General features: G+C 42.6%; 1 protein-coding gene across 1 annotated transcript in view; it reads right to left on the bottom strand.

Annotated features, from left to right (window-relative positions):
- GRIN2B (glutamate ionotropic receptor NMDA type subunit 2B) overlaps nt 1-26,203 on the bottom strand; it is a 969,425-nt gene that overhangs the window by 61,051 nt on the left and 882,171 nt on the right. Inside the window, exons 11-12 of the mRNA XM_077452507.1 lie at nt 7,858-8,018; nt 6,268-6,455 (exon numbers count right to left, since the gene is read on the bottom strand). Of these exons, the coding sequence (XP_077308633.1) occupies nt 6,268-6,455; nt 7,858-8,018 (349 nt within the window). The remainder of the gene's footprint in view (nt 1-6,267; nt 6,456-7,857; nt 8,019-26,203) is intronic.

Raw genomic sequence — 26,203 nt, 5'->3', positions numbered from 1 at the left:
GCTGATCACGTGATAAGGGGTCGGGATCGACCCCTTACACGGATCGGTGATCAGGCGAGTCTCACGGACTCGCCGATCACAGAGCGCGCCGCGCGCGCCCCTCAGGGGGCGCGCAGGCCGCTCGTAACCGGGACGACGTCAATAGACGTAGTCCCGGAAATCTAGGTCCGCGCTAATGCCGTCATTCGGCAATAGCGCGGTACCCAAGTGGTTAAACAAGCTTCAACATGCATTTTCTTCAGCAGTGGGGTCTTGTGTGGTCTTGGACAACTCATCTGATAATTATTTTTGCTCTTCTTCCAGAAATCTTGCAAGGAGCACCTGGTCATAACCAGTTTATGGTATAATGATGTTCTTCCCGCTTCCAGATTATGACCCCAACAGGGCTCACTGAAACATTCAGAAGTTTAGAAATCCTTCTGTAACCAATGCCATCAGTATATTGTGCAACAATGAGGTTGCAAAGGTCTTGAGAGAGCTCTTTGCTTTTACCCATCATGAGAGGTTTCTTGTGAGACACCTTTTTTATATGCCATCAGTTGAGACTGAACCAGCTGATATTAATTTGCATCGACAATGGGCAGGATTTCTTTCTAGGTACTGATAGATTTTAACTGGTGTCTTGGCTTTATACCTTTTTGCACCTCTCTTTCTTCATCTGTTTAATAGACTTTTCCCTGTGTCATTCTATTTTATTACACATAGCTTAATTTCTGAACTTATTTGTTTTGGTTTATTTGTATGTATGGGTTGCATGGGTTATTATCTACATTTGGTAAACATTTCATGTCAATGGCACCTTTAGAAATATATTTACCTAGAAAATGGTGACATGTTCAATGTTCAATACTTATTTTGCCCACTGTATATATATATATATATATATATATATATATATATATGTGTATATATATATATATATATATATATATATATACATATATGTATATATATATATATATATATACATATATGTATATATATATACTTGTGAGAACAGTTTGGAGATGGCTCCTTCATGTTCCAACATGACTGCGCACCAGTACACAAACAAGGGCCCTTACGACATGGATAAGTGAGTTTGGGGTGATGTTACTGAAGTCCTGGATCACAGTCTCCACACTAATTCACCCTAAAGGTGTTCTATCAGGTTGAGGTCGGGACTGTGCAGGCCAGTCAAGTTCCTCTAAGGGGCCAAACCCAACCCCTGAAAAACAACCCTACACCTTAATCCCCCCTCCACCAAATAATTTGGATCAGTCCACAAAGAAAGGCCCATAAAGATTTGCATAAATGAGTTTGGGGTGGAGGAACTTGACTGGCCTGCACAGAGTCCTGACCTCAACCCGATAGAACACCTTTGGGATGAATTAGAGCGGAGACTGTGATCAAGGCCTTCTTGTCTACATCAGTGCCTGACCTCACAAATGTGCTTCTGGAAGAATGGTCAAACATTTCCATAGACACACTCCTAAGCCTTGTGGACAGCCTTCCCAGAAGAGTTGAAGCTGTTATAGCTGCAAAGGGTGGGCCAACTCAATATTGAACTCTACGGACTAAGACTGGGATACCATTAAAGTTCATGTTAAGGCAGGCGCCACAATACTTTTGGTAACATAGTGTGTGTATATATATACTTTTTTTCTTCTGTCCATTTCTTCCTGTGATACTGAGTCTAAAAAAATGTATACTGATAATGACTGATGCATGTACATGATTTTAAGTATGTAAATGTTATTCATATTATTCATTTGTCATTTTCCATGATAGATATTGTATCATGTACCATATCCTTCTTTAACTATGGCAAGTGGACCCTGATGAAGCAATTTTGTGTGCAAAACATTTTGATCCACCAAGCCTTTTTGAACATACATTATGCTATTGAATAGTGATATAGAAAGGATATGGAATGTTTTTGTAATATTTGTATATTTTAAATACACTAATAAAATTGCATTGTACATGGTTGTGAACACGTCTGTTTTTGAGAAGCACATCATTTATCCCCCTACTCCAATCCTGTGACACAGAGTGTGGCAGTCTATTTTTGTTCTTACTGTTCAAATAACTCTTAAAATACAGTGGCATGGAGAAGGGCACCTTAATGCTCAATACATTAAACCTTGAAGAAAATGAGCTACCACAATGGGTTTCAATAACTGTCTGCTAAGCACAGGTAAATTAGTTTACATTGGGCATGAAATCACAAAAACTGGACAGCAGAAGACTGGAAAATAATGACTGGTTTAATGAATGTCTACATCTAGAGGAAAAAAGATTTAATCTCCAAATATGGAAAGGTTTCTTCACAGTAAGAGCGAAAATGTGGAATAGACTCCCTCCACAGGTGGTTCTGACAAGCTCAGTAGATTTCATTAAAAAGGGCCTGGATTATTTCCTAAATGTACAGAATATAACTGGGTACTAACATATATAGGTAAAGTTGATCCGGGGAAAATCCGATCGCTTCTCGAGGGATAAGGAAGGAATTTTTTCCCCTCCTGTAGCAAATTGGAGAATGCTTTGCTGGGGTTTTTTGCCTTCCTCTGGATCAATTATAGGTGAAGGATTGTGCATATGGGATTGCATTATTATTATTATTATTATTATTTTTTTTTGGTTGAACTAGATGGACTTTTTTTTCAACCTGACCACAACTATGTAACCTTGAATTCTGCAGCGGCATGCAGATGGTAGAAATAACATTTTGCATGCACATTATAAATAAGTTAAACCAAAATCCCCTAAGTGTATTAAATTGTTTGTGTTAAAGCGGTAGTAAACCGCCTTTTTTTCTGACCTGCAAGGTAAAGCCATAATGTGCCATAATAATGCATCACATACTAGCACATTATGTCAAACTTACCTGAAAACGAAGCCTTCCAGCGTTGCGCTGTCATTGCTGGAGGCTGCTTCCATCTTCACCTGTCTTCCTTCCAAGTCCATGGGCTCAGAATGTGTGACTGGCCAGGGCCGCAATGATGTCACTCATGCGCAGGGGAGCCGCTGTTTACAGCACAGGATTCTGAAGGAACAGCCAGAGTGGCCGTTCCTTCAGAGCAATAACATCATCGGCTGCATATATAGTAACCATCTCCTAAAGGTGCACGTTTAGGAAATACTTACAGTACCTATAGGTAAGCCTTATAATAGACTTACGTATAGGTACAAGTCAAAGATTGGAGTTTACAACCACTTTAATGAAATTTTATGTACATAGATAGGAAAGGTAATGATAAACTATGAATTCTCTGAATGGTCTTATGTTGTGTTTTGTTTAATTATAATGATATAGAAGTTAGAATTAAGAGCTCAGTTTCAGGGTTTGCTGATGAAACCAAATTACAAAATAACGTTTGCACAGGATATAGCATTGTTACAGGAAGTCTCTAGACAAAATAGGGGGTTGGGCAGCTACATTGAAGATGAGGTTTAATACATCACTCAGCAATGATGGAAGAGGAACTGGGGATGCTTGTGGATCACAGACTTAAAGGATAACTTCACTTTCATGGGAAAAAAATTAGCAAATAAAAAAAAAAAAGTATAGGTTATACAATTGCAATACAAGTCATTTTGTAAAGTAATGTTATAAAAAATGATCTTTCCTTTTCGGTCTGCAGTGCTGTAATACTCTGTAAAATACAATGAAAAGCAATATGGCTACCTGGAGGTGTTCTGTAACACCCCTAGATATGTCAGTTCCTGCTTGAGTGATTGGCTTACTGGTTTTCCCAGAAATCTGCACTAAGGTACAAATCATATTTTGAGCATCCCCTGCAACAAAAATGTCATTTTTGGTGACATACTCCCAAAGGGACATCGCATCTAAACAGTGCAGACCTTGCCAATTTCCTCATTAGAGCCCTGCAGGTGCAGCAGCTGATTGATAATTATAAAGTCACTCCCATGCAGATTCACTCAGAACATGGACACAGACAAACAAACAGCTATTCCTTCAGAATAACAAAAGGTAGGGATCTGCAACAAAGTAGAGAATAGAAATGTAGAGAATTAAAATAACACACACACACACACATAAGTTGAACTGGATGGACTTGTGTCTTTTTTTCAACCGTATGAACCCTGTCTAGAAAAACTCACTGTTGGAGAGTTCTTCTCACTTCCTGGTTGGTAAAACATTGGATACCCCCGATCGTCTCACGTGAGGGAGAACAGGGAGATTCTAATGTAAACAAGTATCTCCCCGTTCTGCCTAGTGACACTGTCACTGATCAGCTTTCCCTGTAATCGGGAGTGCTGATCAGTGACATGTCACACACAGCCCCTCCCCTCCACAATTAGAATCACTCCCTAGGACACACTTAACCCCTACAGTGCCAACTAGTGGTTAACCCCTTCACTGCCAGTGACACTTTTACAGTAATCAATGCAATTTTTTAGCATTGATCGCTGTATTAATGCCAATGGTCCCAAAAATGTGTCAAAATTGTCCGATGTGTCCACCATAATGTCGCAGTCATGATAAAAATTGCTGATCGCTGTCATTACTAGCAAAAAAAAATATCAAAAATGCCATAAAACGATCCCCTATTTTGTAGACGCTATAACTTTTGCGCAAACCAATCAATAAACGCTTATTGCAATTTTTTTACCAGAAATATGTAGAAGAATTCGTATCGGCCTAAACTGAAGAAAAAATAAATTTAAATCTTTTTTGGGGATATTTATTATTGCAAAAAGTAAAAAATAATGCATTTTTTTCAAATTTGCTGCTTTTTTTTCTTTATAACGCATAAAATAAAAACTGCAGAGGTGATCAAATACCACCAAAAGAAAGCTCTATTTGTGGGAAAAAAAGGACTTTAATTTTATTTTGGGAGTCACGTTGCATGACCGTGCAATTGCCAGTTAAAACGACAATAGTGCCGAATCGCAAAAAGTGCTCTGGTCAGGAAGGGGGTAAATTCTTCCAGGGCTGAAGTGGTTAATAGAGCCCCAGATAGCAATAAAAAACAAACAGGGGTTTTAACCCTTTTCCACTAATAATTTTTAGCTGGATAAACACTTATTGAAAGCTTCCAGCATCTTCTTGAAACCCAGTCACATAAAATTCCAGTTGTTCTGATAATAACAGGGGGGTCCTACCTGATACTACATAGGTGTGCAGAAAGTGGCCACTGTATATATTGAATTTGTTAATTAGATACTGTATATTATGTGGCCAAGTATAAATTATTGCTTTATGAACAGTTATTATTGATGCAAAAGCACTTGAATGTGGCATATTTAAAGGTATTACTAAAATTAAGCCAACCATTCCTTTTGTCTATCCAATCTAAGCGTTTTTATAGAAATAGAAATTACATATCTGCGCTTAGGTGAATCTATGCATATATTAGCCATTGAGTGCAGCGCTCACAAACCCAAAACTAACATGATAAAATTAAATAGTAATGAAAAATAAACCTATGAATCACCGAGATCTTACTCCCAATGTATCCTATCCAAGTGCTAACCAGGCCCAACCCTGTTAGCTTCCAAGATCAGATGAGGTCAGGCACATGCAGGGTGGTGTAGCCATAGGCCTTTCCCCAAATGTCTATTGTTAACATCAATATGTGTAATCAAGAGTCTTTACCATGATATTGTGGTAATATACAAAATCATAAATCAATAAAGTGCTTAAATCAAAGAAATCATATAGAGGCATATACAACAGAAAATACACTAAGACAGAATAAAAACAGCCCACAAGCCATGATGAGAAAAGGATGAGCTCACCATCAAACACTTGAAAGGTCTCTCAGGTGTCATTGGTCACACACAACGCTTACCAAATAACTCGGCCCCTGATATAAGAGTGGTCACATGTGCATAGTGCAATTCCCCTAGGGAAAGGGCACTCTCTCCATCCTCCACTCATCCATAGAGACACCAGGAACTTTGCTATCAATTGTCATCATATACATCCACAACTTGCAGGAAACCACTGCACCCCTGGGAATTAACTCAGCAGGACCAATGCTCATATAATAAAAGAGTAACTCTACATAGCGTAAAACCACCCATAAAAATGAATTTATTAAGTCTAAGCACTTACAAACATTCAGAAGTAACAGCATATCACAGGGAACAGCAACACGGAATTCCCGCATCAAAAATGGTCGCCGTTCCTTTGCACATGCTCAGTAGTAGTATTTTTCATTACTATTTAATTTTATGATTTTAGTTTGGGTTTGTAAATGCTGCACTTGTCATATACCTATGCCTCTTAATAGTCAGCATTCAGACTTTACTTACCGTCACCAAACAACTGCAGAATTGCAAGATCAATCTGTCTTTTCCATCCAGAGTCCTTCTGTATAGCAATTCCATAACCAGTGGATGCAAAGACTTTGCCACTGCCAATGGTCACTAACTTACAACCTTCATCCCTCCCTGCCATGTAGTTTAGCACAGCAGCATCATAGATAAAGGCATCCAGTTTTCTACAATAAAAGAAACAACAAGCCATACGTATATATAAATACTGTGCATAAAGTTTTAATAATAAAATTGCACTATATAAATTTAGTAAGGTACATTTATACTACATACAAAATTGATATTTGTATTTTGCTTGATAGTATAAACTTCTTTGGGAAATCATTACAATTAGCATGGTTGATGCTTTGTAGTTGAAGGTAAATATGATATTCCCTTTGCAAGGTAATATTCAATTTGCAAGGATATTTTAAATTAGTTTAGTGAAGGTGGTATAAATTTGCCTCGCAAAAAATATCCAATCATTTGCAAGGAATTTTTTTAAAAAAACAGCATTTTTGATTGCACGTGTGTGGACGATGGGAGTCAGCAGTGCTTCTTCTCATTCACCAAGTTCTGCAAAAATTTCCTTGCAAAATGAAACGTCCCTTGCAAAGTGAACAGCCTATTTGCCTTTGGTAAACCAACCCAACTGAATTCACTCATTGCCAGGACTGCTGGGAAAAGCACAGGCACCAACTGCGATTGGACAGAATAAATGGAAATCCGTCAAGACACTGATAGGTTAGCAAAAGTAGAATTGTCTTCAGTCCTAAAGAACTGAGATGACAAAATATTCAGTGCAGGTTTACCTTGCTTTAGAAATAAATAAAAGGTAAAAAGCTGATTATTGACCTTAATATTTTCTCTTGGTAAACCACCTTCATTTTGGGAGGTACAGTAAAGCAAAAGCAACCTGATGCTTTCTGGGAAGTGTAAAATGGGCTTATTCTCTAAAGCATAATCTGCAAATCTTTTGCTGGTTTCAGCTCTAACCAGTTTCTGACAATTCCATCAATCCTTACCTAGATAAGATTAACCTAAAAAGAGCACTTCTGAACTACATGTTCTATATATTTGTTCAACTAGATGGACTTGTGTCTTTATATAATATAATAGTAAAGTGGAGTTTCACCCAAAAGTGGAACTTCCGCTCATCTGATTCCCCTCCCCCTCCGGTGCCACAATTCCCATTTCTGGGAGCCTTGGCGTCACGGCTGGGGCATGCTCCTCCTTCCCCTGTCACTGGGCCAGTAGGAGAGAGGCCGGGGCCTTGCGAAAGCAATAGCGGTGGCAACCCTCGACAGCTGATGGGAACATCAGCTGCGGTGCCAAAATTGCTGGACTCCAGGACAGGTAAGTGTCCTATTATTAAAAGCCAGCCGTTGCAGTATGTGTAGCTGCTGGTTTTTATTTATTTATTTTTAGGGCGGACCTCTGCTTTAATAATATTATATTTTACTTACATTTGCTAATATAAGATGTATGATTTTACAGCCTCTGCATTGTTACATATTTATGAAATTGTACAAAGAATTCAGACAATCACCCTGCCAAAGACCTATTATTTTCTTGCCCACAGCTTACCCAGTTTTTAAAGATAGCAGAGCATCTTGTACAGATTTTTGGTTAAATTTCACCATGTATGTATGCATTTCGAGGTAGTTATTGCGGATGTTTCTTTCAGTGCTGCCATTAGGAACAGTGCCAAATCGAAAGGCTGGGGAGAAGTCATTGGGTCTTTGAAACTGCAAAAGATAGAAAGTTCACTGAAAAAGCATGTAAAAACATCTTCAATACATAGTTTTATTTATGCATCTGAAATGTTACTGAGAATAGTAGCTCTGTTTTATCAAATGACTATTGCATATTCAAATATATTCAAACAAGACACAATGAAGGATTTTTTTTTATTTGTGGTACATAAACCTTACAGCAAAATTAGCTAATAGTTTCCTCATTACACATGCATTACATCAGCCTACCAAATTCAATAAACTGCAGATTGTCTATTCACAAATTGCTAGCAGAAAGTAGCTTAATTTCGTACATATGGAAATGGGTTGTAGAAATGAGCTTGTCTAAATCAAGATGCGCATGTGTTAATGTATGTATTATTATGCTTTGACACAGGTTGTGTTAAGCCAGCTCAATCATTCTGAATAGACCTTCATGCCTCAACACATGGAAATTGACACCTTGTACAATTTGTAGCAACCTACAGAGCATTTGCATTTTTGTTTTCATACACTATAGCCCACTATATATATATGTATTGAAGTGAAATTAGGAATGAATGACAACAAAACCAGCATGTTACTGTGATTGCTGTATCATATGCGTTGTGGTATGAATGACCCCTAAGTTCAGTTCTGTACATTTTTATTTTGTCCAGCATATTTTGAACATTTTAGCCAAAGGCACACTTTTTTAGTAGTGTTGAATGCATTTTCAAAGGGTCCTTTAAGCAAATTTATAACACTCTGATTAAATAGTTAAAGCCCTTAGTGTAACGATAGCTACCGCCATTGAGGAAGGCTGTTAGTTAAAATAAACTGTGAGTTTCCAGTATAGTAGGGATGAAATCAGAACATTGTATCATCCCTCTGTGCAGTTAGAAAGAAACATATGCTTATCTGTCTTAGCAGTGTATATTTATTGCCCTCTGAACTTGTACAATAGACAGAAATTAACCCTGTATGCCGAATGCAGAAAAAAAAAAAGTAAAAAATAAAAGTCCAGTAAAAAACTGTTATGCTAAAACCTTAGGAGGGTGAATGGTATAACAGAATAAACAAGATAGCTAACACTGAAGAACATATTACCATATCAAAAGACACACCTTCCAAATTCACCCACATATGTGTTTGTAGCCAACAAACACATATGTGGGTGAATTTGGAAGGTGTGTCTTTTAACCTCCCACAACCACACTCAACGAGATACATGATTATCATCTGATGTTACATTAATTACACCTAAACTCCCAAACCCACTTTCACTCTACTATTCCTAATCCCTTCAACAAATTTAAGCTTTGCTTCGATGGATTGGTTTGGAATACATTAAGCGCCACAGCGCCCCACCACCACCCCCCTTCCTCCCCCTCCCTTTGTTTTTTTTTTTTTTCTTCTCCCCTCTCCCCACCTAATCCAATCTGCAATCAAGTTTGAATAGACCTAAGTCAGTCCCCAGACCCGTCAATAATTAATCACTTCAGCCCTGGAAGATTTGCCTCTTAATGACTAGGCAATTTTTTTTGCAATACTGCGTGACTTTAGCTGACAATTGCTTGGTTGTGCAACACAGTACCCAAATAAAATTGATTTTCTTTTTTTCCCACAAATAGCTTTCTTTTGGTAGTATTCGTTCACCCCTGCGGTTTTAATTTTTTGTGCTATAGACAAAAAAAGACCGCCAATTTTGGAAAAAACAAAAAAACAATATTTTTTTTCTTTTCTGCTATAAAACACACCCAATCAATAAAAAATAAAAAATAAATCTTCATCAATTTAGGCCAATTTGTATTCTGCTACATATCTTTGGTAAAAAAAAATAATCCCAAAAAGCATTTAAGCATTTACAGTGGTGTGAAAAAGTGTTTGCCCCCTTCCTCATTTCCTGTTCCTTTGCATGTTTGTCACACTTAAGTGTTTCGGAACATCAAACCAATTTAACCACTTGCTTACTGGGCACTTAAACACCCTTCCTGCCCAGACCAATTTTCAGCTTTCGGTGCTCTCACACTTTGAATGACAATTACTCAGTCATGCAACACTGTACCCAAATGAATTTTGTGTCCTTTTTTTCCCACAAATAGAGCTTTCTTTTGGTGGTATTTGATCACCTCTGGGGTTTTTATTTTTTGCGCTATAAATGAAAAAAGACCGAAAATTTTGAAAAAAAACGCATATTTCTTTGTTTCTGTGACAGAATTATGCAAATTATTAATTTTTCTTCATAAATTTTGGCCACAATTTATACTGCTACATATCTTTGGTAAAAATAACCCAAATTAGTGGATATTATTTGGTCTTTGTGAAAGTAAGAGAGTCTACAAGCTGTGGTGCGAATCGCACAAAATTGATCACATCTGATGTACTGGTGGCCTATCTCGCTTCTTGTGACCCGAACAAGTCAGGAAAGTACAAATACCCCCCAAATGACCCCTTTTTGGAAAGTAGACATTCCAATGTATTTAGTAAGAGGCATAGTGAGCTTTTTGATGTTGTCATTTTTTTCCCACAATTCTTTGCAAAATGAAGATTTTTCATTTTCTTTATTTTTCTCCACAAAATTGTCATTGTAATAGGTTATTTCTCTCACGTGGCATGTGTATACCACAAATGACACCCCACAAAAAATTCTGCTACTCCTCCTGAGTATTACAATACCACATGTGTGGGACTTTTTCACAGCCTGGCCACATAGAGAGGCCCAACATGCAGGGAGCGCCATCACGTGTTCTAGAAGCATAAATTACACATCTAACTTGTTGACTACTTATTACACTTTTGAAATACCAGGACAATGACACGTGACACTGATGACAGATGGCACTGATACGTGGCAATGATGACACTTATACGTGGCACTGATGACACGTGGCACTGATGACAGATGACACTAATATGTGGCACTGATGACACGTGGCACTAATACGTGGCACTGATGACACGTGGCACTAATACGCGGCACTGATGACACGTGGCACTAATATGTGGCACTGATGACACGTGGCACTAATACGTGGCACTGATGACACGTGGCACTAATACGTGCCACCGGTGACAGATGGCACTAATACGTGGCACCAATGACGCGTGACACTGATGACAGATGGCACTGATAACAGATGGCACGTGACACTGACAGGTGGCACTGATGACAAATGCCACTGATACGTGGCACTGATGACAGATGGCACTAATACGTGGCACTGATGACAGATGGCACTATGTGGCACTAATAACACGTGGCACTGATGACAGATGCCACTTATACGTGGCACTGATGACAGATGGCACTGGGGACAAATGGCACTGACAACAGGTGGCACTGGGGACAGATAGCACTGCGGGCAGGTGGCACTGGGGTGGGGTGGATTGCACTGGGGTGGATGGCACTGGGACGGATGGCACTGGGGCGGATGGCACTGGGGCAGGATGGCACTGGGGCGGATGGCACTGGGGCGGATGGCACTGGGGCGGATGGCACTGGGGCAGGATGGCACTGGGGCAGGATGGCACTGGGGGGGGGGCATGGCACTGGGGGGGGGTGGCACTGGGGGAGGATGGCTCTGGGGGAGGATGGCACTTTTTTTTAAACTTTTTTTTTACTTTTTTTTTTTTTTTTTTCTTTTTTACACTGACGGCTGCTGCAGCCGTTCTTCTCTCCCCTCTCACACGCTGTCTGTGTGAGGAGGGAGAGCGGCGCTGAGAGATGATCTCATATGTTTACATATGAGATCATCTCCCATTGGACACGCCGATCACGCTGTAAACGACCGCTGTGATTGGCCGTTTACAGCGATCTGTGTTTGCCTGTCCCCGGGGGACACGGCAAACACAGAACTTCCGCGATGCGCGCCCGCGGCGGCGCGCATTGCGGAAGTAAACACCAGGCCGTCCAGGGACGGCCAGGCACGGGAAGCCGCCCGCCTTAAAGCCGTCATTCGGCTATAGGGCGGGCAGGAAGCGGTTAAACAATAGTCAAGGACAACACAAGTAAACACAAAATGCAATTTGTAAATGAAGGTGTTTATTATTAAAGGTGAAAAAAAATCCAAACCATCATGGCCCTGTGTGAAAAAGTGATTGCCCCCTAAACCTAATAACTGGTTGGGCCACCCTTAGCAGCAACAACTGCAACCAAGCGTTTGCGATAACGTGCAATGAGGCTTTTACAGCGTCCTGGAGGAATTTTGGCCCACTCATCTTTGCAGAATTGTCCTAAGTCAGTTACATTAGAGGGTTTTCGAGCATGAACAGCCTTTTTAAGGTCATACCACAACATCTCAATAGGATTCAGGTCAGGACTTTGGCTAGGCCACTCCAAAGTCTTCATTTTGTTTTTCTTCAGCCATTCGGTGGTGGACTTGCTGGTGTGTTTAGGATCATTGTCCTGCTGCAGAACCCAAGTTCGTTTCAGCTTGAGTACACGAACAGATGGTCGGACATTCTCCTTCAGGATCTCTTGGTAGACAGCAGAATTCATCGTTCCTTTTATCACGGCAAGTCTTCCAGGTCCTGAAGCAGCAAAACAGCCCCAGACCATCACACTACCACCACCATATTTTACTGTTGGTATAATGTTCTTTTCTATGAAATGCAGTGTTCCTTCTACGCCAGATATACTTGGACACACACCTTCCAAAGAGTTCCACTTTTGTCTCATCGGTCCACAGAATGTTGTCCCAAAAGTCTTGGGGATCATCAAGATGTGTTGTGGAGAAATTGAGACGAGCTTTGATGTTCTTTTTGCTCAGCAGTGGTTTTCTCCTTGGAACTCTGCCATGCAGGCCATTTTTGCCCAGTCTTTTCCTGATGGTGGAGGCATGAACGCTGACCTTAACTGAGGCAAGTGAGGCCTGCAGTTCCTTGGACGTTGTTGTGGGGTCTTTTGTGACCTCTTGGATGAGTCGTCGCTGCGCTCTTGGGGTAATTTTGGGCGGCCGGCCACTCCTGGGAAGGTTCACCACTGTTCTATGTCTTCGCCATTTGTGGATAATGGCTCTCACTGTGGTTCGCTGGATTCCCAAAGCTTTGGAAATGGCTTTATAACCCTTTCCAGACTGATAGATCTCAATTACTTTCTTTCTCAATTGTTCCTGAATTTCTTTGGGTCTCGGCATGATGTGTAGCTTTTAAGGATCTTCTGGTGGACCTTACTGTGTCAAGCAGCTCCTATTTAAGTGATGCCTTGATTGTGAACAGGTGTGGCAATAATCAGGCCTGGGTGTGGCTAGAGAAATTGAACTCAGGTGTGGACAACCACAGTTATAGTATGTTTTAACAAGGGGGGCAATCACTTTTTCACACAGGGCCATGATGGTTTGGATTTTTTTTCACCTTTAATAATAAACACCTTCATTTACAAATTGCATTTTGTGTTTACTTGTGTTGTCCTTGACTATTGTTTAAATTGGTTTGATGTTCCGAAACACTTAAGTGTGACAAACATGCAAAGGAACAGGAAATGAGGAAGGGGGCAAACACTTTTTCACACCACTGTAAATAGCGTCTACAAAATAAGGGCTAGATTAAATGGATTTTTTTTTTTACTAGTAATGGCGGTGATCAGTGATTTTTAGTGGGACTGTGACATTGCGGCAGACAGATTGGACACCTAACTGACATTTTTGATGCTTTTTTGGGAACCAGTGACATTATTACAGTGATCAGTGCTAAAAATATGCACTGACATTGTACTAATGGCACTGGCACACTGGCAGGGAAGGGGTTAACATCAGGGGAGATCAAGGGGTTAACTGTGTTCTCTCAGTGTGTTTCTAAGTTGGTGGGGGGATGGGTTGCCTGAGGCAACACACAGATTCGTCTTCCTGCATAGCAGAAACACAGGATCTCTGTGTGATCCCGTCAGAAGGGAGATCTGGCTTGTTTACTATGGCAGATTCCCATTCTGTCACTGTGGGGAACAATTGCGGGCACGCCCACAAAAAGTTAGTGCACGAGCCACTGTACATGTATGCAAATTCACGCAGCCGAGCCACCTTGCCGCAGTATAACTGTGGCAGGTGGTCAGCAAGTGGTCAAAGGAGTTTTTAAGGCAGAAGACTTTATTATCTTAATGCATTCTATGCATTGAGATTAAATAGCACCCCCCTAATTACTTACCTGAGCCCCATCTCTCTCCAGTGATGTCCATGATTGTCTAAGCCATCTGGGAAACTCCTCCTGATTGGCTGAGACACAGCAGTGGCGTCATTGGTTCTCACGACTGTCAATCAAAGTCAGTCATCCAATCAGGGGAGAGAGGGGGCGGGACCGCGTTGGGGCTTCGTGTCTGAATGGACACAAAGAGCTGTAACTTGGCTCGAGTGCCTCATAGGAAGCCACTGACTGTGGGGACACTCAATAGGGGGGGGGGGGGGGGTCAAAAGTAGCAAAGAGGGGCCCAAGAAGAGGAGGCAAGTTGTTTTTTTTTTAAACAAGCCCTTACAATAAATTTAAGAGGACTCCATTGGCCTGTGTATTTACTTATTCAACCAACGCACCTTCTATCATACACCTTCACAAGCCCAAAAAGTATCAACCTTCCAATCCCTAGTAGTGATGGACGAACTTCTGACGGGACGTTTCCAAAAGTTCACGAACCGCAAGGTTCGCGGTGGTCCCCATTGACTTTAATGGCAGGCGAACCTTAAAAACCTCCAGGTCATATTTTCAGCCACAAAATACTTACTAGCTGTGCACACATAGTCCCACAACATGGACACTGACATAACAAAAGTATTAAGTGAATCTGGATCGACAACGACAAGCATTCTTTTTTTATGTGTGAAATTTTGACAATTCAGGAGCACATGAAGGCCATGGAGGAGAGGCAAGGTCAGGGCAGGCTATGAAGGGGGTGCAGGAGATGCCACAGTCAGGGCAGCGCAGTCCTGTGCCAGTGTCCCAGTGTGCCCACCTGTGCTTGAGCCCCTCCCTCTGCCTGCCCCTTACCCCCACCTATGCAGGGCTCCACTGCGCTGGTCCGGAGGTGCCGTGATAGAGAGCGCTGACACCAGCACCGAGATAGAGAGCACTGACACCAGCACCGAGATAGAGAGCACTGACACCAGCACTGAGATATAGAGCACTGACACCAGCACGGAGATAGAGAGAGAGCACTGACATCAGCACCATGATAGAGAGCACTGACACCACAACAGCACCATGATAGAGAGCACTGACACTAGCACTGATACCAGTAACTCGCTGCGGGACCCAAAAATATGACACCGCTCAACCTCTTCAAACAGGAGGGTACGGGCATATAGTACGGTGTGCTTTTTTTGTACAAGGAAGTGAGCCAAAAGGTTGAAAATAGTCCGTGTGCTAGATTAAATAAATTGTTTATAGAGTTATGCATATACATGGTCTAACCCGATGTAGTCAGACACCTGTCCGTCTAGGCGTTCCTTGATGCTGGATCCGGATGAGACCTGTGGATGGGTCGGCTGAAAGAATGATCTCATATCAGAAGTCACCAACACATCTTCAACTCGCCCTCTTCTTGCAGGCGCTGTTGGATTGGTACCCGCAACTCTTTTTCTGGGAGTGGGAATTCCTCTGCCAGCGCACACAAAAGCAGAATGCAGCATTTCTCGAAGCAAGGCCTGTAAGTGCTCCATTCTGAGAGCCCTCTGTGATGGTGGTAACATTTACGCCATTTTGTGTTTGTACCGGGGGTCTAAGTAGGTTGCCACCCAGTACTGGTCCTTGACCTTTATGCTTTTTATACGGGGGTCCCTGTTAAAACACTGGAGCATGAAGGCCCCCATTTGCACTAAACTGGAAGCAGTGTGGTGGCCTGGCTCCTGCTCATCATCCAGGATAATGTCGTCCTCCTCGTTCTCCTCTCCCCATCCACGGAAAACAACAGGGATCCCAGAAAGGTTTAAAGCATGCTCTTCTTGCTCCTCCTCCTCCTCCCTGGCACCATCCTCCTCTGACTCCTCTTCAGACTCCTGTTGTTGACTTGTCTCAGATAGAGTAGCCCCCCCCTGGGAATTAATCCAGCATTGCAACTTCCTCATCTCCCTGCTCCTGCTCCTCCACGACTTTATCAATGACACGATGCAATGCACGCTCCATAAAGAAGGCATAAAGGTACGATGTCACTGATGGCGCCATGGCTGCGACTGACCAGCTTGGTGATCTCATCAAATGGCCGCAGAAGTCTGCATGTGTCGCGCATGAGTAGCCACTAGCACGGTGAAAAAAAAACCAAGCTCCCTAGAACCTGTTCTGCCGCAACATTCGTACAGGTAGTCATTAACTGCACGTTTCTGCTGGAGCAGCCTATCAAGCATATAGAAGGTTGGGTTCCATCACGTCGGGCAATCGCAAATAAGACGTCTGACCGGCAGATTTTGTCGCCGCTGAATGTCAGCAAGGCGAGCCATGCCGTGTAAGATTTTATGAAATGGGCCGAGATTTTCCTTGCCTGACGCAAAATGTCCTGGACCCCAGGGTATTTGGCAACGAATCGCTGCACGACCAAGTTTAAGACGTGTGCCATGCATGGCTCGTGTGTAATTTTGCCCTGTTTCAATGCGCTAAGCAGATTGGCAACGTTGTCAAACACCACTTTACCAACTGTACCCGGGTTACATGCTTGACGGCCGTCAGAAGGTTCACCCAGAGGGCAGTAAAAGTGATATACCTTCCCTGCTCGTATTTGCTAGACCACGTGTCTGTGGTCAGATGTATCTTGGCACCGACACTGTGTGCCAGAAATACATTTACTTGCCGCTGAACATGGCCATATAGCTCTGGGATGCCCTTCTGTGAGAAATACTTCCTTCCTGGGACCTTCCATTGTGGTGTTCCAATGGCCACAAATTTTCGAAAGGCCTCCGAGTCCACCAGTTTATATGGCAGTAGTTGGCGGGCTATCAGTTCTGACAAGCCAGCGGTCAACCATTGGGCAAGAGGGTTATTTGGCATCATAATTTTTTGCGCTCGAACATTTGGCCCACGGAAGCCTGCCTTTTTACAGAAAAACATGAGGACGGCATGATGGAAGGTGGATTGGAGAACAATTGTGAGGAGAGAGGAGCAGGAGAAGTAGAAGACGAGGCTGGACGGTAAGAGCCTGGAGTGTGGCTTTGTGGGTTCCGTTGCTCCCACTGGGCTCAGTGATGGCAGCTCATGTACCTTCTTAAGGCGGTTGTCCCTAGGGGAGTGTTGGGCTTACTGCGACTTATGCGTTGACTGCAAAGGCTGCAGATGGCAACACTATTGTCAGCAGTGGACACGTTAAAAAAAGCCCACACTGCAGAGCCATGTGCCGGCATCCTAAGAACAACAGAGGTGACTGTACATGGTTGATGCCTCGCTCCTGATATATTAGCAGTCTGGTTTGTCCCTCCTGTGCAATCTAAGTTCCACCTGCTTCTCCTCCCTATCTGCTGGTCCATATCTCCCTCTGAACTCCCCTCCTCTTCCTCTCTTGTGGGCACCCACGTGACATCACTAGACACGTCATCATTGATGTCACCTTCCCCACCACTATAATTAGAGATCTCGGAGTAGGCAGCAACACAGGAGACCAACCTCCTCCTTGGGCTGATCTGGGTACTGTTGTCAGACTGCTGAGTGGCGGTTGTTGCTACCTCCTCTTCCTGATCCAATGCCAAGAGTGGCTGCGCATCGGCAATGTCTTCTGATGGATCGGAAAATAATTCCTGTGACTCAAGCGGAGAGTATATTGTGGTGGTGGTGGTAGTGTCTTTGGGGGTGCACACAGCAGAGAGTGAAGAAGAGGGTGCAGATCGAGAGGATGAGGAGGGTGCAGAAGAGTAAGGCTGAGTAAGCCACTCAACCAAGTCTGGTGCATCCTTTGACGTAATCGAACGCACCTTCTGCAATTTGCCACTTTGGCTCAAGCCTGTTGCTCCTGCCCTACCCCTACCACCCCTGCGGAAGGGCCTGCCTCTTCCTCTGCCTGTCATTTTTTAAATGACCCTGTGACAAAAGTCTCTAGAGAAGTGCAGTATATGTGGAAGAAGGTATATAACATCCCGCTTCAATCTGTCATTTTGGGGGGCCACTGGTCTATCACAATAGACCATAAATATAGTACACCTATACCAGTCCTTAAAAGGACCTTTGAGAACCCAATAGTAGCTATCTAGTAGCTAGTGAATTGCAGACTGTCCCTGCTCCAAACACCAAACTGTCCCTCCCTACACTGAGAAACGACAGCTGCAGAATCAGTCAGCAGAACTGCATGTAGTGCACTATAATATGCTTTCTATATTTGAAAGAAAGTATATTATACGTGTATTAAAACCCTATATACTGTACCAGTCCTTAAAAGGACCTTTGTGGACCTAGTAGTAGCTGGCTAGTAGCTAGTGAATTGCAGATTGACCCTGCTCCAAAAACCAAACTGTTCCTCCCTACACTGAGAAACAACTGAGAAACAACAGCTGCAGAATCGGTCAGCACTCAGCTCAGCAGCACAGCAGTCAAGTATAATATGCTTTCTATATTTGAAAGAAAGTATATTATACTTTTACAACCCTATATACTGTACACCTATACCAGTCCTTAAAAGGACCTTTGTGGACCTAGTAGCTAGTGAATTGCAGACTGTCCCTGCTCCAAGCACCAAACTGTCCCTCAGTCCCTACACTGATAAAAGACAGCTGCAGAATCGGTCAGCACTCAGCTGAGCAGCACAGCAGTGAAGTATAATATGCTTTCTATATTTGAAAGAAAGTATATTATACGTGTACAACCCTATATACTGTACACCTATACCAGACCTTAAAAGGACCTTTGTGGACCTAGTAGCTAGTGAATTGCATATTGTCCCTGCTCCAAACACCAAACTGTCCCTCAGTCCCTACACTGATAAAATACAGCAGCAGAAGCGGTCAGCACGCAGCAGCACAGCAGTGAAGTATAATATGCTTTCTATATTTGAAAGAAAGTATATTATACGTGTACAACCCTATATACTGTACACCTATACCATTCCTTAAAAGGACCTTTTTGGACCAAGTAGCTAGTGAATTGCAGACTATCCCTGCTCCAAACACCAAACTATCCCTTAGTCCCTACACTGATAAAAGACAGCAGCAGAAGCGGGCAGCACTCAGCAGCACAGCAGTGAAGTATAATATGCTTTCTATATTTGAAAGAAAGTATATTATACATGTGCAACCCTATATACTGTACACCTATACCAGTCCTTAAAAGGACCTTTGTGGACCTAGTAGCTAGTGATTTTCAGACTGTCCCTGGCTCCCTGCTCCAAACACCAAACTAAACTGATAAAAGTCAGCTGCAGAATCGGTCAGCACTCAGCAGCACAGCAGTGCACCATAATATACTTTCTATATTTGAAAGAAAGTATATTATAAGTGTATTACAACCCTATATATCGTACACCTATACCAGTCCTTAAAAGGACTTTTGTGGACCTAATAGTAATAGCTAGTGATTAAACTGACTGTCCCTGCTTCACACAGCGTCCTTTCCCAACACTGACAAAAGACAGAATGTAACCAGATCAGGTCTATTTATAAGGTAGGAGGTATGTCCAATTGTCCATGTGCTGAAATGTCTTAATTGGCTGTCCTGTACCCCATGATGGATGTGTCATGGGTCAAAGTTCTTCACAATGTAAACGCATATGTCCACCGCGCGAATAGCGCCAGAAGTCTGCCGGTTTGGCGAATAGCAAACGAGCAAAATTCTCCGCAAACCGACCGACAGGCGAACCGCAAGGCCATCTCTGCTCCCTAGGGACAAGGTTAGGTTTCTCAGAAAAGAAGCCCATAGGACCAATGCTCTGAAAAGATACAACACTTCAAGCACAACATATAGACACCATCTGCTCTTATTAATCTGGTGTTAACCATTCTGAAGCAATTATATGCAGTTATAAGAAACTGTTCTGTTTTCTATTGATACACATATACACTTTCTTTGAGATGTCTGATTACAGCCATTATCTATGTTATTAAACTCTTCTTATGTTCCACTATCTTGATACTATTACTATTGGATACCGTTACATAAGGCTTCAACTCAATTGTTGTACTGTCTTAATCCATTCCTTGTATACTTTTCAATAAAAATCTGTTTGAAAAAAAATACCTTAGGAGAACAGCTATGTTTACCTTAATGATCACAACATAAATGGACACACGCACACTCACACACCAGAGGTTGAACTGGAACAATCCTCAATAAACAATCCTCAATAAACATAAATACGGTAATTCTCTGAATAATCAGCATTCATTCAATTGTGCGTCCATGCAATTGTGAAAATCATGTTCTGATCTTTATTGGGGAATGTTATTTTGTATGTAGAGTGTTTATGTGGTGAGTTTACACTTTTCATTGTACAGAGTTTGGATAACACAGGGTTAAACTGAAAGGTCATAAATTAACTGCACATTATCTGCACAGAATGCTTAGGGAGATAGTGATGTGTTCCTGCTTAGGAGATGTATGTTAGCTTGGGGGGCTGCAAACTCTGCAGGGCTCCAACACACACTAGCTGCTATTCCAACCCTTCACATATTTTCACATAACCTTCCCTGCTGGCATGAAACTTTTCCAGGTATTGTGCTCAGCTTACCACCCCAAACTGATGTTCCTTCCTCAGCTCACCTCTCTCCCTGCATGTCCTGTGAGCAGAATAGCTGTGCTCCTCCTCTGGGTTCTCTCATCATATGGCCCTGAAGATAGAGGAGGGGGGGGGGATTCAGCGGGACACACAGAGCAAGTATGCAGGAGACTGGGGGGGGGGGATGAGGAGACAGAAAATCAGGAGGGGTCAGCGGGGAGGAGCGCATCACGAGAGGTCTGACTAAATAAAATCTCTTAGCACCAGGAACCTGATCTACCCATCAGCTAGCTGTGATTGACAGGTAGATCGAAGAGAAAGCTGTCATGGGGCCCCCTACTGGCAATGCCTGAATGGTCAGTCCACCCCTGGTGTGCAGCATTTACTATTGCGAGCTGTGTCGGCGGCTGCTGGTGTAGCACCTGCCACACAGCCCGCATACTTTAAAGTCTTGCAGGATGCGGCTGCTAACGGGAACTGAGTTCCTGTTGTGGAAAAAGTACAGGAACTCCGTTCCCATGCGTTCCCGCAGGACTTGAGCCCTGCCCCTCCCCCTGTTTTACCCTCTCTATCCCTGCGATAAAGGGTGTACCCTTGAATGGTTGCCTGCCAATCATGAGAGCTGTTGAAGCAGGTCTCTGAAATTCCCACAAAATCCTCGTTGTACAAGCAGGATAGTAACAAATTACATGAATGGCCACACTGAGTGGCAAAGCATGAGTTGCACTAATCACATGGAACTGAATTGGTTGTCAGAGAGCAAGTAACCAATAAACATCTGTGGCACATAAGCACTACACTTTGTAGAATAATTAGCATGGAGCTATCATCAGAATATGCTTAAAATGTTATATTATTTTAAGCAAAGACAAAGAAAAAAATAAAAATAACAATTTTCTTAATTGTGTAAGAATATGTTGTAGATGACTGTTACATCAAGGAAAATGCATCTAAACAAAATACAGTACTGATGCCGTTTAAGCAGTCAGCAACATCAATGTCAAATGACAAAAAAGGTTGGTTTATACACATCATTGTATTTTAGTTAACATTTCTGGCATATACTGTCTAGTTACTTGCCAATAAAAGAGAAAGAAAGTGTACTATAAACGCATGGCACAAAGTAAGTAGTAAAAAGAACTTTAGGTGACTTACAGTGTCTAATGCCGCGTACACGCGACCGGACTTAGGTCCGACAGACTTTCGACGGAGTTCTGACGGAGTTCTGACAGAGTTCTGACAGACTTTCCGAATGAACGGACTTGGCCACACACAATCACACCAAAGTCCGACGGATTTGAACGTGATGACGTACGACTGGACTAGAATAAGGAAGTTCATAGCCAGTAGCCAATAGCTGCCCTCGCGTCGGTTTTTGTCTGTCGGACTAGCATACACACGAGCGGATTTCTCGGTAGGAACTGGGTCTGGCGGAGTTCTGGCGGAAAAATTTGAAACATGTTCCATTTCTAAAGTCTGTCAGACTTTTGCAAATCAAATATCCACTGCAGCCCACACACGATCGAATGGTCTGCCGGAATCATTCTGTCGGACTTTTGATGTTGAAAAGTCCGGTCGTGTGTACGCGACATAAGTGTGAATCTGCCTGGAAGGAGGCCATAATGTTTCAAGAGCTCAGAGATTTCAATCTTGCTTTAGTCATTCAGAAGAGTAAATTTCTCTGTGCTATCATCCTATGCTGTTGTTGTGCATTAGTGATTGTCAGTATCTTTAACCGCTGCAGCCACGGAAGATTTTACCCCCTTCCTGACCAGAGCACTTTTTACAATTTGGAACTGCGTCTCTTTAACTGACAATTGTGCGGTCATGCAATGCTGTACCCAAACACAATTTGTGTCCTTTTTTTCCCACAAATAGAGCTTTCTTTTGGTGGTATTTGATCACCTCTGCGATTTTAATTTTTTTGCGATATAAACAAAAAAAGAGTAACAATTTTGGGAAAAAATATATTTTTAGCTTTTTGCTATAATATCCCCCAAAAACAAACAAATTTCTTCATCAGTTTAGGCCAATATTTATTCTTCTACATTTATACCGGTTCTACCGGTTTGGTAAAAAAAGTGCAATAAGCGTATATTGATTGGTTTGCGCAAAACTTATAGGGTCTACAAACTATTGGAAAGATTTATGGCATTTTTATTATTTTTTTTATTTTTTTTACTAGTAATGGCAGTGATCTGAAATATTTAGCGGTATTGTGACATTGCGATGGACAGATCAGACACTTTCGACACATTTTTGGGACCATTGACATTTATACAGCGATCAGTGCTATACATATGTACCGATTACTGTGTAAATATCACTGGCAGGGAAGGTGTTAACACTAGGGCTGATCAAGGGGTTAAATGTGTGTTCCCTCAGCGTGTTCTACCTGTATGGGGATAGGACTGACTAGGGGAGGAGACAGATCGTTGTTACTACTTAGTAGGAACACGTGATCTGTCTCTTCTCCCCTGAAACACAAATCCCCGTTCTGGCTCTTGTGCATGCAATTACGTGGTCCCACGTGGGTCCCCTGATGTGCAGCCGGCATGCGTGTGCCCTCTGGTGGCTTTTCTGGGCAAAGCTGTACCCGTATGGGATTTTTGCCCAGGAGAGACATTTTGCATCAGTAAAAGTATGTGAGCCGCTCAGGAATTGGTTAATGTGGGTAAGTGAATCCAACCTTTATATTCAATATTCATTTCAGAATATTCAATAGCTGAATGAGACCTAATGTTAAAAACACAAGTAGTGTGGCACAATGCAAAAGGGGTGTCTGCAGAACAGAAAACTAGTAAAATGTATGTTACCCTAAAAAATTGTTTGTTCACATGTGTATTTTTATAAATCATAGCCTTTATTATTTCCTTGTACTTCTTCCATCTGAAGTGCCTGGTTGATTCTGCCAGTAACCTTTCTTCCTTGCTTTAAACTGATCACAAAAAGAGGAGCTGATCTGTGCTTGCTTGGTTCATTGTCATCATTTAGCTGTCTATTCAGAGGTACAGGACACTGTGCAGACACATGGCATGCCTGCATTGGCATTGTATAATTCTTTCAACTACCACACCCCCGACCACTCTCAGCCTTCCTCTGGCACACACCCCCCACTCAAAAACAGCCTGTATCTTGTCTAAGGCTTAACAAGCTGTGAAATACAGGCACACTGCATCTGCAAGTCTGCCCCTCACTATCATAAAGATACTTCAGGACATGCCACTAAATCAGGAAACTGGACGTCAGCCAAGCGAGTCTTCAATAGGTACATAGGAGAGAGTCTTTGGATGTGTTTACCAAGGTGAAGGCAGAGAGGATCTAGACTGAACAGCTTAAGTAACCAGCAGGACTGATGAGCAGGATATCATCAGCAGGTGATTCACCGTGGAAAGATTAGAGCTGGCAATTAACTCAGAGGCCTGCTCTGAGAAGGAAGGGGTGAGCCCAGCCCTTATACTACCCCCTCCTCAACAACCCTTCCCCCTCGGAGGACCACCAGGTTTGAGGGGAAAACATCTATGGAAAGCATGGAGGAGGACAGGGGCATGTACTGTACATCCGAGGATGAGACCCCAGACCATACTCTTTCCAATGCACCAGGTACTGTATGTACCAATGAAACCTATGGGATTCAACAATAGACTGTACTTCATACTCCTCATTGTTCTGAACCTGTTCTGGGCGAGGATGTGGCATCAAGGTGGTGAAGCTGTTGCAGACCAAAGGTTTTAATAAGGAGACATGGAATACATTTGAGATACGCATATTGGAAGGAAGGTCTAAAGCGTAAGTCACTGAGTTAATCCTGCGGAAAATACGGAAAGACCCAATAAACCGAGGAGCCAACTTCAGTGAGGGAACACAGAGTTGGAAGTTGCGAGATGACAGCCAGCCTCTGTCCCAAATCTGGTAGGAAGGCACAGGCAGGCATCTGCGGTCAGCATGGAGTCTATACCGATCATTAGCATGGACTTGTACCCAACTGGCACGAAGACCACGGAGATGCTCCTCTAACACAGGAATGCTCTGTGGAACAAAGTCAGTCAGCAAGGATGGTTGGAAATCATAGTTTGCCATAAACTGGGACAATCAGGAAGCAGAATTGAAGGCACTATTGTGAGCAAACTCCGCCCAAGGTAAGAGGTGTTATAATGGTCAGAAATATAACAATGTAGAAACTGCTCCAAGAACTGGTTGGCTCATTCTGCAGTCCCGTTAGACCGCAGGTGATATGCAGAGGAGAAAAAAGCTGAATTCCCAACTGTTCACAAAAGGCTTGCCAGGACCGTGACAAAAACTGACTACCCCTGTCCGAGACAATCACCTTGGGTAGCCCATGTAAGTGAAAGATCTCCCGAGCAAAAATGGAAGCCAGTTCCTTAGCTGTGGGTAATTTCTTAAGTAGAATACAATGAGACATCCTCGAGAACCGATCAACCACCATAACAATAACTGTGTTGCCATGATAGTTGGGTAACTCCACAATGAAATCCAGGGATAAGTGGGTCCAAGGCCTCTCTCCATTGGGTATGGGTTGTAGGAGGCCCACTGGAAGGTGTCGTGGTATCTTACTCTGAGCACACACCGAACAAGCAGCTATGAAGGCAGCTACATCAGCACGTAGACTAGGCCAACAGAATTGTTGGGAAAAAGGTCCCAAAAGAGTTGAATTTTCCCTGGGTGGCCAGCAGCCTTGGGAGAATGGCAAGTCTGTAGCATGGCAGTACGGAGACTCTCTAGGACAAAGTAGCAGTGGAGGAAAATTGTTGCAACAAAGTGTCAGCCCTTACATTCTTAGTATCGGGTAAGAATGAGACAATGTAATTGAAACTTAACTAGAAAAGAGCCCATCGCGCCCTTCTTGGAGAGAGGCGTTTAGACAAGAATGTGAGAGACTTATGTCAGTAAGAATGAGAACCAGCACAGTGGTACCTTTGAGGAGATGCCTCCATTCTTTAAGATCTAAAATGATCGCTAACAAAGATATGTCCCCAATCTCGTAATTGTATTCCACAGGTGACAATTTCTTGGAAAAGTGGCCACAAGGGTGCATAGTGCTCTCAGAGGTAGGACGTTGAGACAGAAGGGCGCCAACTCCAGTCTCAGAAGCATCAACCTCAAGGTTAAAGGGTAACATAGGATCAGGATGTGCCAACACAGGAGCAGAAATAAAGGTAGCCTTGAGACTCTCAGAGGCCTTAATGGACTTTGAAAACCAACTCTGTGGGTTACCGTCCTTTCTGGTCATATCAGTCATAGAAGTTACGAATAAACCTTCAATAATAATTGGCAAAGCCAAGAAAACGTTGCAGAGGATGTATGCCCATGGGTCGGGGCCATTGTAGGACTCCTGAAAGTTTCTCTGGGTCCATCGAAAAACTGGCAGTGCAAATGGCATAACCAAGGAATTTAACCTATTCATGATGTAACTCACACATCTCCAATATAGCGATTGTTCTCTTTCAGCATCTGAAGCACACAACAGACATCTGTGTGGTGGCTCTCTAGAGACTTTGAAAAAAAATGAGGATATCATTGAGATAAACCACTACACATAGCTGCAACAAATCTCAGTGGACATTGTTGATAAATTCCTGGAAAACTGCCAGAG

This window comes from Lithobates pipiens, unplaced genomic scaffold (genome assembly GCF_037356315.1).
Source record: "Lithobates pipiens isolate NorthernLeopardFrog02 unplaced genomic scaffold, aLitPip1_a1.2 Scaffold_23, whole genome shotgun sequence".
Classification (NCBI taxonomy): Eukaryota; Metazoa; Chordata; class Amphibia; order Anura; family Ranidae; genus Lithobates; species Lithobates pipiens.
The sequence above is the reverse complement of the archived record's forward strand: the minus strand, read 5'-3'. Positions and strand labels throughout refer to the sequence as shown.